This window comes from Rhinolophus ferrumequinum, chromosome 11 (genome assembly GCF_004115265.2).
Source record: "Rhinolophus ferrumequinum isolate MPI-CBG mRhiFer1 chromosome 11, mRhiFer1_v1.p, whole genome shotgun sequence".
Lineage (NCBI taxonomy): Eukaryota > Metazoa > Chordata > Mammalia > Chiroptera > Rhinolophidae > Rhinolophus > Rhinolophus ferrumequinum.
This window is the reverse complement of record NC_046294.1, coordinates 87,613,625-87,626,027: the sequence shown is the minus strand read 5'-3', so window position 1 is coordinate 87,626,027 and position 12,403 is coordinate 87,613,625. Positions and strand designations below refer to the sequence as shown.

Sequence of the window (12,403 nt, the reverse complement as noted above, 5' to 3'; positions counted from 1 at the left end):
AGGGAGGAAAGGAAGAAAGGAGGGTGTCGGGAGCTGAGGCCTCACCTTTCATTCCAGCAAAGTGCACCAGCGGAGCAGAGATGAGTCACAGGCTCTGGCGCTCAGATTCCCATAGGTGAGGTACTGACTCCTCTCTCTGGTGAAACGCGGGTGCTTGCTCCTCAGGAGTGGCCTTGGCAGGGTGTTGGAGCCCGCAGTCTGCCCGGTCTGGTCTCTGGGGCCAGGGCTGGGTTTCCCTCATGTATGGCAAGAGCTCTACGCGTGCTGTGCTTCTTCTCCTTGGCATACAGCTCACAGGTAAGAGCTGGTGGGCTTCACTCAGCATTTCCTCTCTCATTGCCTGCCCTATAAAGTTAGCTAATTGCCTAGGAAGTCACAAGAGTTTTTTTCTCTCGTTTGTTTTTGAGCCTGAGCCGCTGTTGCAGTTCGCTATAGTTTTGACTTTACTGAAACCAAAGTTGATGGGTTGTTTTGGGGAACTGCTTTTGGACAAACAGGTTTAGGTGTGTTTTGGCTGCCGGTGATTTGGGCACAGAAAGGGCTTTCAAATCTCAGGTTACAAACCATTTTTGTGTGTGGCTACTCTCAATCTCCCAGGGCAGGCAGGACTTGGCACTTGGATTTCTGTGTGTGGGTCTTGTCTGGGACTCTTGGCAGCACTGGGAAAACCAAGATTGTTAAGGGGAGAGACATACCATGGTTTTGAAACTGCCCCAACATGAGCATTCTAAATGTAAATAACACAGGGGAAAAAATGCCACGTGGTATAAGGTCTCAGGGGTGCAGGACAGCATAAGCTGTTTGGGGTTGATTAATTCAATTTCTGCAGACCAGGAATAGTATAAAATCCACATAACAAGGACCCTTTCTGGAAAACTTACCTGCTAGGGGACCACTATACCTACAATACATAATGCTTAATTTGAATACATGTCTAATGCGTGTTATGATTAGTTTTGATTTTTTGTTTCTGCTCTCAATTTCATTTGCTGATGTTTGTGGTTTCTCATACCAGTTTTGAAGTGGGTACCATGAGGCTAGGGTATCATGCTGTGGAGACGTGAGAGCACTAGGAAGGCTCGCTGTGGGATATTTGTACTCGTTACGTGAGATGGGAAGGTCAAGGTTGCATATAGGGAGGTGTATGCAGACTCTGGGTGAAGTGAGTTTGAGAGCCGGGCCTTTCAGCTCTGTTTTATGTCCTACTCAGACATTTATTTTGGTAGTGTCAGCAGGAGTTCTCTTTATACATACCCTGTTAACCCTTCTTTTTCCTTTTCTTTGTTGCAGCTCTTTGGCCCATAGCAGCTGTGGAAATTTACACCGCCCGAGTGCTGGAGGCTGTCAACGGGACAGATGTTCGGTTAAAATGCACTTTCTCCAGCTTTGCCCCTGTGGGTGATGCTCTAACAGTGACCTGGAATTTCCGTCCCCGAGATGGGGGGCATGAGCAGTTTGTAAGTAGATTATTTTCATTTTTCTGGGGCACTTTGGTTAGGAAAATAAGCAGGTCTGTTTCTCCTCGCCCTCCCTGTATTTTTCTTAACAACAAGCACAGGGTAAAGCTGGGAAACAATTCTTGGGACAGAGACTGACAGAACTGAGAGCTACGTAAAAAGGAAGCAAAAGGTTCTTACAAGAGCTGCAGATGGAGCAGTGAGGCCTGCTGGTGCTTCTCTTCTACTCCCACCATCTCAGCTGCCTTGCCCAGGCATTGTACAAGACCTTTTGCCATTTCTCCTCTCTAGGTATTCTACTACCACGTGGATCCCTTCAAACCCATGAGTGGGCGTTTCAAGGACCGTGTGGTCTGGGACGGGAACCCTGAGCGGTATGACGTCTCCATCATCCTCTGGAAGCTGCAGTTTGATGACAATGGGACATATACCTGCCAGGTGAAGAACCCACCTGATGTTGACGGACTGATAGGGGAGATCCGGCTCAGCGTTGTGCAGACTGGTAGGTTATGCCGGGAAAATGGTTTTGGGAAGCATGAGAGCTTCTAGAAAAGAACGGCAATCTTTTGTGATGGCTGAAAGAGCAGAGAGGAGGACTAACCCTTTGGATATGGAAACTACAGAAAGAGAGTGAAGAGTCCTGGGGTAATAAGAGAAAGGCTTTGTTTGGCTGTGGAAAGAAACAAAGTAAAGCTAGGGGACCCAGGGAATCTGTTACAAAAATGGCATTGAGATTGTGAAAGAGAGAGGAAGCAACTCTCTGATAAAAGGCTAACAATAGGACTGTTCATTCACTCATTTATTTACGATACTTATTGAGTACCTACTCTGTGTGTCATGTACTGTCCAAAGTGCTTGACATTATTACTGTCTTATTTAACCCTCACGACCACCGTAGGAGGCAGATACCCAAATGGTAGCTATCGTTTATTGTTAGGGACTTTGCAAATCTTTGAACATCGCATCAGTTTTTTGTGCTCTTAGTGCCTCTCCCATTTTACGAATGAGGAAACTGAGGCTCGTAGAGGTTAAGTCACTTGTCCAAAGTCATGTAGCTGATAAATGGAGTCATTTAGAACGCAAACCCAAGCATCTTTGGCTCCAGAATTGTGCTCCAAACTAGTGTATTATATGGCCTGCAGTCCTACAAAGGACAATCTGGAAAACTGTGCCAGATAACAGAAAGCAAAGACCATAAAACTTCAGAGTTGTAAATATGGATAAATAAATCCTTTTTTCCCCTCCAGTAAAGTGAGAATAATATAACAGGGATTATGGTGAGGATAAAATGAGATAATAAATGTAAAAATTCCCCAAATACTGAATTGCACTGAAAATTATAATAGCTACCATATATTGAGTGTTCATTTTGTGCAGGCACAGCATGGACAACTTACATGAATAACTTTATTTTTTATAGGAGCTCAAGAAATAGATATTGTTCTCTATTTTATACATTGAAGAAACTGATGCTAAAAGAAGTTAATTACCCCAATCACACAGCTAGTAAATGGTGGAGCTGGTATTTTAACCTAGCTTTCTCTGGTGTGTGCTCTTAACCAATACACAATATTACTACCCAAAATGGATAAGTCTGTAAAGTGGTATGGTTTCCTCCTTTCATTTTTATTACTGGCCTTCAAAGCCCTATCAATAGAGAGCTGTGTGACCTTGCAGAAGTAATCTGAATATTGAAAGAAATAATGTAATGTCTTTGGACCTCAATTTCTTTATCTACAAAATGAGCAGATTAGACAAGAACACATGGTTCTTAAACATACTGGGGTTTCTGCTCTTTGAGAATCTAGTGAAAGCCATGGCCCTGCTTCCCACAAAAAATGTACACACACACAATATGACATGGATTTTATGGGCTTGTGGCCTTCTCTCCTCCCATCTTCCTTCATGGGAGCTCATAAGCTAGACTTTCTCTAATGTCCTTTCTGGTTCTGAGGGTTTGTTGATGTTTAAATCAGAAATCAAGCTAAAAGACCGGCGACCTAGGCTTCGCAGACTCTAGCCTGGTTTATGAACACTTTTTTCTGGGTTCCCTCTTGTATCTTTTACCCATTAGATTATATGGTCTTGTGCCACACAGCAATGTTTCAGTTAATGATGGACCACATATGCGATGTTGGCCTCGTTAGATGATAATGGAACGGAAAAATTCCTGTCGCCTATTGACGTCATAGCCATCATCACGTCATAACGGAAAGGCTATAAAAAAAACAAAGCTGTGGGTCAAATGGCAAACTTTAACCTGGGTATGGGTGAGGGTGACATTGAGGAGTTCTTAGATGTGGTTCCTGAGGATTTGACTGATGCGTTGTTAGAAATGGAACAGGAACGCATAGCTGAAGAAGAGGCAAGAATAAAGGAAACTGCAGGAGAAGAATAAGAACCCCCAAGAAAATTTACTGTGAAGGGTTTGGCAGAAGCTTTTGCGGACCAGAATAATCTCCTTAAAAAGTTTGAAAACATGGACCCCAACACTGAAAGGTTTTCACTAACACCGTGTTTCCCCAAAAATAAGACCTAGCTGGACCATCAGCTCTAATGCATCTTTTGGAGCAAAAATTAATATAAGACCTGGTCTTATATTATATAAGACCCAGTATTATATTATATTATATTATACCCAGTCTTATATTGTGTAAGACCTGGTCTTATTTTATATTGTATAATACCTGGTCTTATATTATATTAAAATAAGACCGAGTCTTATATTAATTTTTGCTCCAAAAGACACATTCGAGTTGATGGTCCAGCTAGGTCTGATTTTCGGGGAAACATGGTAGAGAGGAATGTTCATGGTGCATTATCTGCTTACAAACGAATCTATGATGAGGAAAACAAAAAACAACCAAACCAACCAAGCAAACCATCACAGACATATTTCTGAAGAGTGACATCTCCTCAAGAAAAGAGTCAGGGGCGGCCAGATGGCTCAGTCGATCAGAGCGCGAGCTCTGAACAACAGGGTCGCTGTTCGATTCCCACACGGGCCAGTGAGCTGCACCCTCCACAACTAGATTGAAGACAATGAGCTGCTGCTGAGCCTCCGGAGGGGCAGCCAGATGGCTCAGTTGGTTAGAGCGTGAGCTCTCAACAAAGTTGCCGGTTCAATGCTCACACGGGACGGTGCGCTGAGCCTCTGCAACTAAAGATTGAAAAATGGCAACTGGACTTGGAGCTGAGCTGCACCCTCCACAGCTAGATTGGGGAATGGCAACTTGGAGTTGATGGGCCCTGGAGAGGCGCACCGTTCCCCAATATTCCCCAATAAAAAAAAAAGGAGTCTCAGGCAGGTCCTTCAGGCCGGTCCTTTAGGAACTATTCCAGAAGAAGGCATTGTTACAGATGACAGCGCCATGCGCGTCATTCTCCCTGAAGACCTTCCGGTGGGACAAGATGTGGAGGTGCAGGACAGTGATACTGATGACCCTGACCCTGTGTGTTTGTGTCTTAGTTTTTAACAAAACAGTTTTAAAAAAATTAAGTTAAAAAAGCATACAGAATAAGGGCATAAAGAAAATATTTTTGTGCAGCTGTACAATGTGTTTGTGTTTTAAGCTAAGTGTCATTACAAAAGACTTGAAAAGTTCAAAAAATTAAAAAGTTTATAAAGCTAAAAAGTTACAGTAAGCTAAGGTTAATTTATTACTGAAGAAAAATACTTTAAAATAAATTTAGTGTAGGGTGGCCGGTTGGCTCAGTTGGTTAGAGCGCAGTGCTCACAACACCAAGGTTGCCAGTTCGATTCCCATATGGGCCAAGGAGCTGCATCCTCCACGACTAGATTGCAAAAAAAACAACGACTTGACGTGGAGCTGATGGGTCCTGGAAAAAACAAACTGTTCCTCCCACAAAAAAAAAAAAAAATTTAAAAACAAAAGAACTTTCATAAAAAATAAGTAAATAAAAAAAATAAATTTAGTGTAGCCTAAGTGTACAGTGTCTATATAAAGTTTACAGCAGTGTGCAGTCATGTCCTAGGTCTTCACATTCACTCACCACTCACTCACTGACTCACCCAGAGCAACTTCCTGTCCTATAATCTCCATTCCTGGTACGTGCCCTATACAGGTCTACCATTTTAAATCTTTTATACCAGATTTTTACTGTACCTTTTCTATGTTTAGATATGTTTAAATACACAAATACGATGTGTTACAATTGCCTACACTATTCAGTAGAGTAACATGCAGTGCCCATAAGCCTAGGTGTGTAGCAGGCTAAACCATCTAGGTTTGTGTAAGCGCACTCTACAATGGTTGCATAATGACCAAATCAGCTAACAATGCATTTCTCAGAATATACTCCCATTGTTAATACATGGCTGTCGTTACCGATTTACTTGCCCATCTTCCCAGTGGGCATGAGTTCCTCAAAGGTAATGTCTTTTTTTTTTTTTGGCTTTTTATTTCCATCAGTGTCTGATGGAAGAACATGGTAGGTCCTTAATAAACTTGAATAAATGACTGACTGAATGGCAAAGGTGAAAGGGAATTAGGGAGAAATAATTTGGGCCCTGGATTTGATTACGTCAGCTATAACCTTACTCAACAGGCCCAAGTGGTTCTCACAATTTTAGCATGCATGAGAATCACCTGGAGGACCTGTTAAAACATTGGTAGGCCCCACCTGTAATTCAGTAGGTCTGGGGTGGGAGCTGATAATTTGCATTTCAAAGTTCTCAGGTAATACTGTTGCTGCTACTCCTAGGACCACAGTCTCAACCACTAAAGTAGTCTGTATGGCTTTCCTACTGCTAGTAGTTTACAAGGTAATATGGTCGGAAAAAGGAAGATTCCATTTAATGATGAAAATACATCTCTATTATATCTGTAGATTTCATCCTAGTCCTCCTCTTTTATAGAATCCTAACTTGATCTTTTTTTCTCCTTATAGTACGCTTCTCTGAGATCTACTTCCTGGCCCTGGCCATTGGCTCTGCCTGTGCACTGATGGTCATAATAGTAATCGCTGTGGTCCTCTTTCAGCATTTCCGGAAAAAGCGATGGGCTGAAAGAGCTCATAAAGTGGTGGAGATAAAATCGTAAGGCTGGGCAGTTCTGGGAAAATCTTCTAATACTCCTTTGTTGTGATGCTTGGTATTTTTTCAACGAGGCTAAATAATAGTTGAACAGATATTCTTCCCTTTGAATAAATCTTATACAGAAGAATTCAAATTCACAAAATGGATAAATCAGGGTGTGAATTAGTAATTTTACAAAAGGTTTTTCAATTTTGCAGATTCCATTATAGGCTTCTTTATCATGGAGGATTTGATATTATTAAATCTGCTATGTATAACTTTTTTAGGATAGTCCTTACTTTAATGTAAAACACACATTTCTAAAACCATTGGGTCAGCAGGGGCACTATGAATCAGCACCTAGGAAAGTCAGCTATGCTGACATAAGGTGCTTAACAAATATTTTTTATTGGGATAAAATTTATATACTATAAAATTCATCCTTTTAATATTTAATAGTCACCACTAATTCCAGAACATTTCATCACCCCCCCAAAGAAACTCCATACCCTTTAGCGATCACTCCCTATTTTCCCCTCCTACCTGCCCCTCACAACTATTAATCTGCTTTCTGTCTCTACAGATTTGCCTATTTTGGACATTTCATATGAATGAAATCATACAATATGTGGCCTTTTTGTCTGGCTTCTTTGACTTTATATAATGTTTTAAAAGTTCATCCATGTTGCATCATGTAGTAGTACCTCATTCTTTTTTATGGCCGCATAATATTCCTGTGTGTGTGTGTGTGTGTGTGTGTGTGTGTGTGTGTGTGTGTATGTTCAGAGTATGCCAAAAAACGTATACACATTTTAAGAAAGGAAAACTATTAAAATTGTAATACTCAGCATATACCAATAACAAAAGATGAATTCAAGTCACGCTTGACTTCTGCAATTACAAGAAGTGCTCAAAGTGGTTACCATCAGCATCCAGACACTTCTGATTACAGCAAACTACTGCTTGAGCAACGTTGACCAAAGTGTCCACTTGTACACATTTTGGCACCCCCGGTGTATATGTGTATACACACATGGATAAACAATATATATATGTAATATATTACAATATGTTATATTGTAATATATTATATATATTATATTATAATATATAGTTTATATATAATATACATATTGTTTATATAATATATATATTGTTTATATAATATATATTATCCATTCAATTGATGGACACTTAGGTTTTCCCCACTTTTTGGCTTTTATGACTAATGCTGCTATGAATATTCATATACAAGTTTTTGTGTAGACATACTATTTCAATTCTTGGTACATATCTAGGATTGAAATTGCTGGGATATATGGTAAATCTGTGTTTACCTTTTGAGAAATTTACAAAACAGCTGCACCATGTTACATCCCCACCAACAATATATGAGGTTCCAATTTGTCCACATCATTGATAACACTTGTTATTGTCTGTCCTTTTGATTATAGTTATAGTGGGTGTGAAGTGGCTTCTCACTGTGGTTTTGATTTTTATTTTCCTAATGACTAATGATGTTGAACATCTTTCCATGTGTTTATCGGTCATTTGTATATTTTATTTGGATATATCTATTCAAATGTTTTGCCTATTCAAAATTGGGTTTTTTGTTATTGTTGAGTTGTAAGAAGAGTTACTATATATTTTGGAGTATCTAAAAGTGCCTTATTAGATATATGATTTGCAATTATTTTCTCCCATTCTGTGGGTTGTCTTTTCACTTTCTTGATAGTATCCTCTGAAGCACAAAAGTTTTAAATTTAAAAAAAAAATTTGTTTTTGATAAAGCCCAACTTACCTATTTTTGTTGCTGTTGTTGCTTGTGCTGTTGGTTTCAGATATATCTAAGATACCATTGCCTGAAATAAGGTCATGAAGATTTATGCCTATGTTTTCTTCTAAGACTTTTATAGTTTTAGTTCTTACATTTAGATCTTTGATTCACTTTTAGTAAATATTTGCATATGGTATGAAGTAGGAGTCCAAATTCATTCTTGTGCACATGTTGCAGTTTTTTGATGTTTGCAGCACCATTTGTTTCTTTTCCTCAAGAAATATTTACTGAAGTAAATCGAATTGATTTTAAGGAGCCTAATGAACCCAACTCTGAGGTTCTGGTTTAAATAGAATATAATCAATAAAGATGACTTCTAGGCCAAAACAAAACCTTCTTTTTTGAATAAGGAGTAGAATTAGAGGTAAGACACTAATGGTAAACTAAGGTGTCTACTTTAAACTCCTGGAGTTCCCAAATTATACTACCCCCTTCTAAAAATATTCTTAAAAGTGTGGAAGTTCAGGTACTCAGGGTCATGTGAAGGCATGAGAATTATTAGTCAGATGGCACTAGTGACATAGCTCTTTGTAAGCTTGTAACTACTCTTTTGGTTACATGTAATTCTTCCCAAAATATGGGGGGAAAAATACCTCACTTGAAGCTTTGTAAATGATTTGCCTCCCTTGCTGCTTGTCTTGTTCACCTGACATTGGTTTCTGCTTCTTTGTTACAGAAAAGAAGAGGAAAGGCTCAACCAAGAAAAAAAGGTTGCTGTTTATTTAAACGATACTGACTAACATTCTTAGATGGTGAGGTTCATAAATGGATTAATTTTTTTCCTTTGCTTTCTTGACTGGCTCATCTCTAATGTGGACCTCCAAGAGTATATGATTGTTAGGTGTTTCCTATATGAAACTAGAGGAGCATGGTAAGGGAGATAAAAGTCTTCTATTAGTGTTAGGGCTTCCCCTTTGAGTGTGTTTTGTGCAAAGTACTAGGAAACTAGACCTTACTACCATTAAAACTGAGAGAATTCTAAGATTATTTGAGGCTTTTGGGTTATATTTCTCATCCACAATAATATATTAACTTTCAACATGTAAATAAATATTTTTAAATCACTTAATATCTGCTTGTTTTGTTTTGTTTTATTGTAAATCAATCATGGCATTAAAAGAGTGACTCAATACATATGTCTGACATTTTGATAGAAGAACTATTGTACTATTTGGAATTGATTTCAGCTCCTTTCATTTAGTTATTGGGACCATGAATCCAATTTTAGTAGTGTGTAGTTTTGTTTTTCCAGTTTTCAGGTTTATTAGGTGTGGGGACAAAGTCCCAGAGAGCAGTTTCCAGGCTCTTGGCCTCACGTGGAAAGGTGCTGGCTCGGGTAGTAGATGGCCGTCAGCTGTAATCAGATGGCCATCTGCTGTTGCTGGGTGGCCACGAGTTGTTATAGGTTAGCCAGTAGCTACTAATATAACTGCTGTGGCTACGCTAGGGGGTTGGTGGATTGGTTGGCAGAGAAGCGGACTGCGGATTATGGCTAGCAAGTGCAGTTAGCAGGTGGATTACGGCTAGCAACTGGGGTTAGCAAGCATGGATGGCGGATTACGGATCGTGTTGATCCTACTTCCTGTGTCTTGCCCAGCCCCAGCGAGATGGGGGTGCAGGAAGACCCCTCGTTGGGATACTGGTGGATGTTTGCTTTTATGTGTCCATCAGCCACCATCGAAAATATAGTGGTATGACTCCCCTATCTATGGCTCTGTTGTTGTTCCTTTTTGGCCTCACTATATTCTGCGTTCTTGTGCGGGGAGCAGGAGCTGAGTCCCTGCGGTACATTAGGCTTAAAAGGTAGCATGATTTTTCTTATATGATCAAAATTTCTTCTAATCTCTGAAGTAGGTCCACTATTATTATTTGCAAAAAGAGTCACATTTTTATAGCCTGAAGCTCCAGTGAAAGACCTCAAGGATTCATAAAATATGGAGAGAAATGATTCTATTGTAAACCCAGAAAAATAAACTTGGTATCAGACAATTTTCCCAAGGGTTATTTCTTTATAAAAATCAAGCAGATTCTCCAACATGTGGGTCATGGAAAATAAAGATGGGGACTCTTTTACATTCAAAGAAATTTAATGAACTAACACAATCAAGTGCAATGTGTGATCCCTGACTGGATGGATACTAATTTCAACAAATTGGTTGTAAAAAGATTTCAGGGGATAATTAGGAAAGTCTTGAATATGAAAAGTTTGAATATGGATAACATTAAGTAATTATTGTTAATTTTTATTAGGTATAATAAGAGTATTGTGGTTATACAGGAAAATGTTCCTATTTTAAAAATGCATATTGGAGTATTTAGGGGTAAAATGTCAGTAATTTGTTTTAAAAACATTAGCCAAAAAATATAGATATATCAAATAAGGCAAAATGCTTTAAAATTAGGTGATGGGTGAATTCCTGTCTTCTCTACTTTCTGTATGTTTGATTTTGTTTATAATAAAAGGGAAGCGGGAAGGAAGAAAGGAGGGAGAGAAGGAATGTATGTGTGAGTAAGCTATGAATCATCCAAGTGTCCACACAAAGCAGAGGCTATGAATTAAGGACATTTGACTCTGAGAACTACTATATAAGGATCAAAAAACTTTTTTAGAAAGTTAAATTAGGGGGAGAACAACTACGTTTAAGAATAGTTTCCTTCATAATGGAGAACAATATGTACGTAATTCCTAATGCCAGGTACTCCTGTTGCACTCTTCCCAAATGCATTATCCATTTAAACTTTTGTATTGCAGGAAGCTGAAGATTTCCAAGAACAAGAACCCTAGGATAAATTGAAGTTAATGGAAGCTTTTCTTTGGCTTTTTCAGTTGTGACCTGCCTTCCAACCTGCTCTGCAGTACATAACCACCTAGACAAGCAACATCCCTCTGGAGCCAGCATAGGGCCCTTCTTGAGCAGATACCACCAGACTCAGACACAGCCCCAATTATTAAGGTTTTATTTGATTTTAGAATTCAAATATTTTTCAAATGCTCATTAGTTTTTGTATACTATGAAGCTGCATTTTTGCCCTTAAATACCCTTATGGATTATGACTTGTACACACATATATTGGTAGCAAATGGGATAAAAGCCAAGTTGTCTATCATGACATTTCCTTTAACATATTAGTTTCTCTAGAGCAGTATTCTCGCTACTAAAGTTAATGTGTTTACTTTTTCCTTCTCACACTCTCAATTAAAGGTGAGCTAATTATCCCAGCTGTTTTTGATTAACAGAAAATCTTAAATTTAAACTGTTAAGGAACAGTTTGATTTTTATGGCACTCCTTAAGTATGGGACACATTTTGTTTTAGTGAATTTCTTTCGATATCCTAGATGACGGTTTTTTCCTTTTTTGTCAATTGATTCAAGGTTTACCATAGTACAAGTTTAAATCACAGAGTAACCAGAAAAGGTTACATAAATACTAATAGATTGACAAATGCCATCTCTGGATGAACTGCTTGCCACCTTTTTTCTGTCTTGTGAAAAATAATCAACAGTGCAGGTCTTTCTGAGCAGTGAATGACTGCTTAGCTTACTGTTTTTCTCCCCAATTCAATTATCTATAAAAACAGGGCAAAGTCTATGCTCATTCATTTGCACACTGGAATCATTAAGCAGTTAAATAGAAGGCTTCTGAAGTAGTATATTATGACTTTAAAAATTTAGGGCTGGTGAAAAATATCAACCCTAAATGATGATAATTTTGTACAGTATTATACAAAGCTCTGAGAATTGGAAGAGATTATTTAAAAAAAAATTTTTTTTTAATTCATTTGCTTGTTTTGGGGCATGGAGAATTTGGTATGGGGCAAAGAAATACCAAAATTAACAGAATGAAACCAACTTTCCCAGATAACTGGGGATTCTTTCAAAGGGAACAGTATCATCTATTCCATTTGGTATTCTTTTTTCTCTTATACTAGTAGATAAAGCAAACTTTATAAGTGGGCTATGAAAAGAAGAGAACTTTTTAAAAAGTGTTCCCGGTGTCTTTCCAAACTTAAGCTAAAATAGCATTTATTCAAAAGATAGAAAACATTTAAAACTTTAGGCCTCTCAGAAA

The 12,403-nt window shown here is 38.6% G+C and overlaps 1 protein-coding gene across 2 annotated transcripts; it reads left to right on the top strand.

Annotated features, from left to right (window-relative positions):
* Window positions 1-34: 34 nt before the first annotated feature.
* On the top strand, window positions 35-11,678 carry MPZL2 (myelin protein zero like 2). 2 transcript variants are annotated; one of them, XM_033121454.1, is made up of 6 exons: window positions 35-297; window positions 1,291-1,457; window positions 1,749-1,959; window positions 6,369-6,516; window positions 9,009-9,084; window positions 11,085-11,678. In XM_033121454.1, the coding sequence occupies exons 1-5, from the start codon at window positions 240-242 to the stop codon at window positions 9,070-9,072; spliced, it is 648 nt and encodes a 215-aa protein (XP_032977345.1). In that variant the 5' UTR covers window positions 35-239; the 3' UTR covers window positions 9,073-9,084; window positions 11,085-11,678. The 2 variants fall into 2 exon arrangements, with proteins under 2 accessions (XP_032977345.1, XP_032977344.1); XM_033121453.1 differs by lacking the exon at window positions 11,085-11,678 and having other exon boundaries at window positions 37-297; window positions 9,009-9,401.
* The last annotated feature ends 725 nt before the right edge of the window (window positions 11,679-12,403 follow it).

Excerpts from the sequence above, each read along its gene's own strand:
- MPZL2 (XM_033121454.1), top strand. The coding sequence starts at position 240 with ATGTATGGCAAGAGCTCTACGCGTGCTGTGCTTCTTCTCCTTGGCATA. Across the intron at positions 1,458-1,748 it reads ATGGGGGGCATGAGCAGTTT|GTATTCTACTACCACGTGGA; the intron begins GTAAGTAGATTA and ends TCTCCTCTCTAG. Across the intron at positions 1,960-6,368 it reads GCTCAGCGTTGTGCAGACTG|TACGCTTCTCTGAGATCTAC; the intron begins GTAGGTTATGCC and ends TTCTCCTTATAG.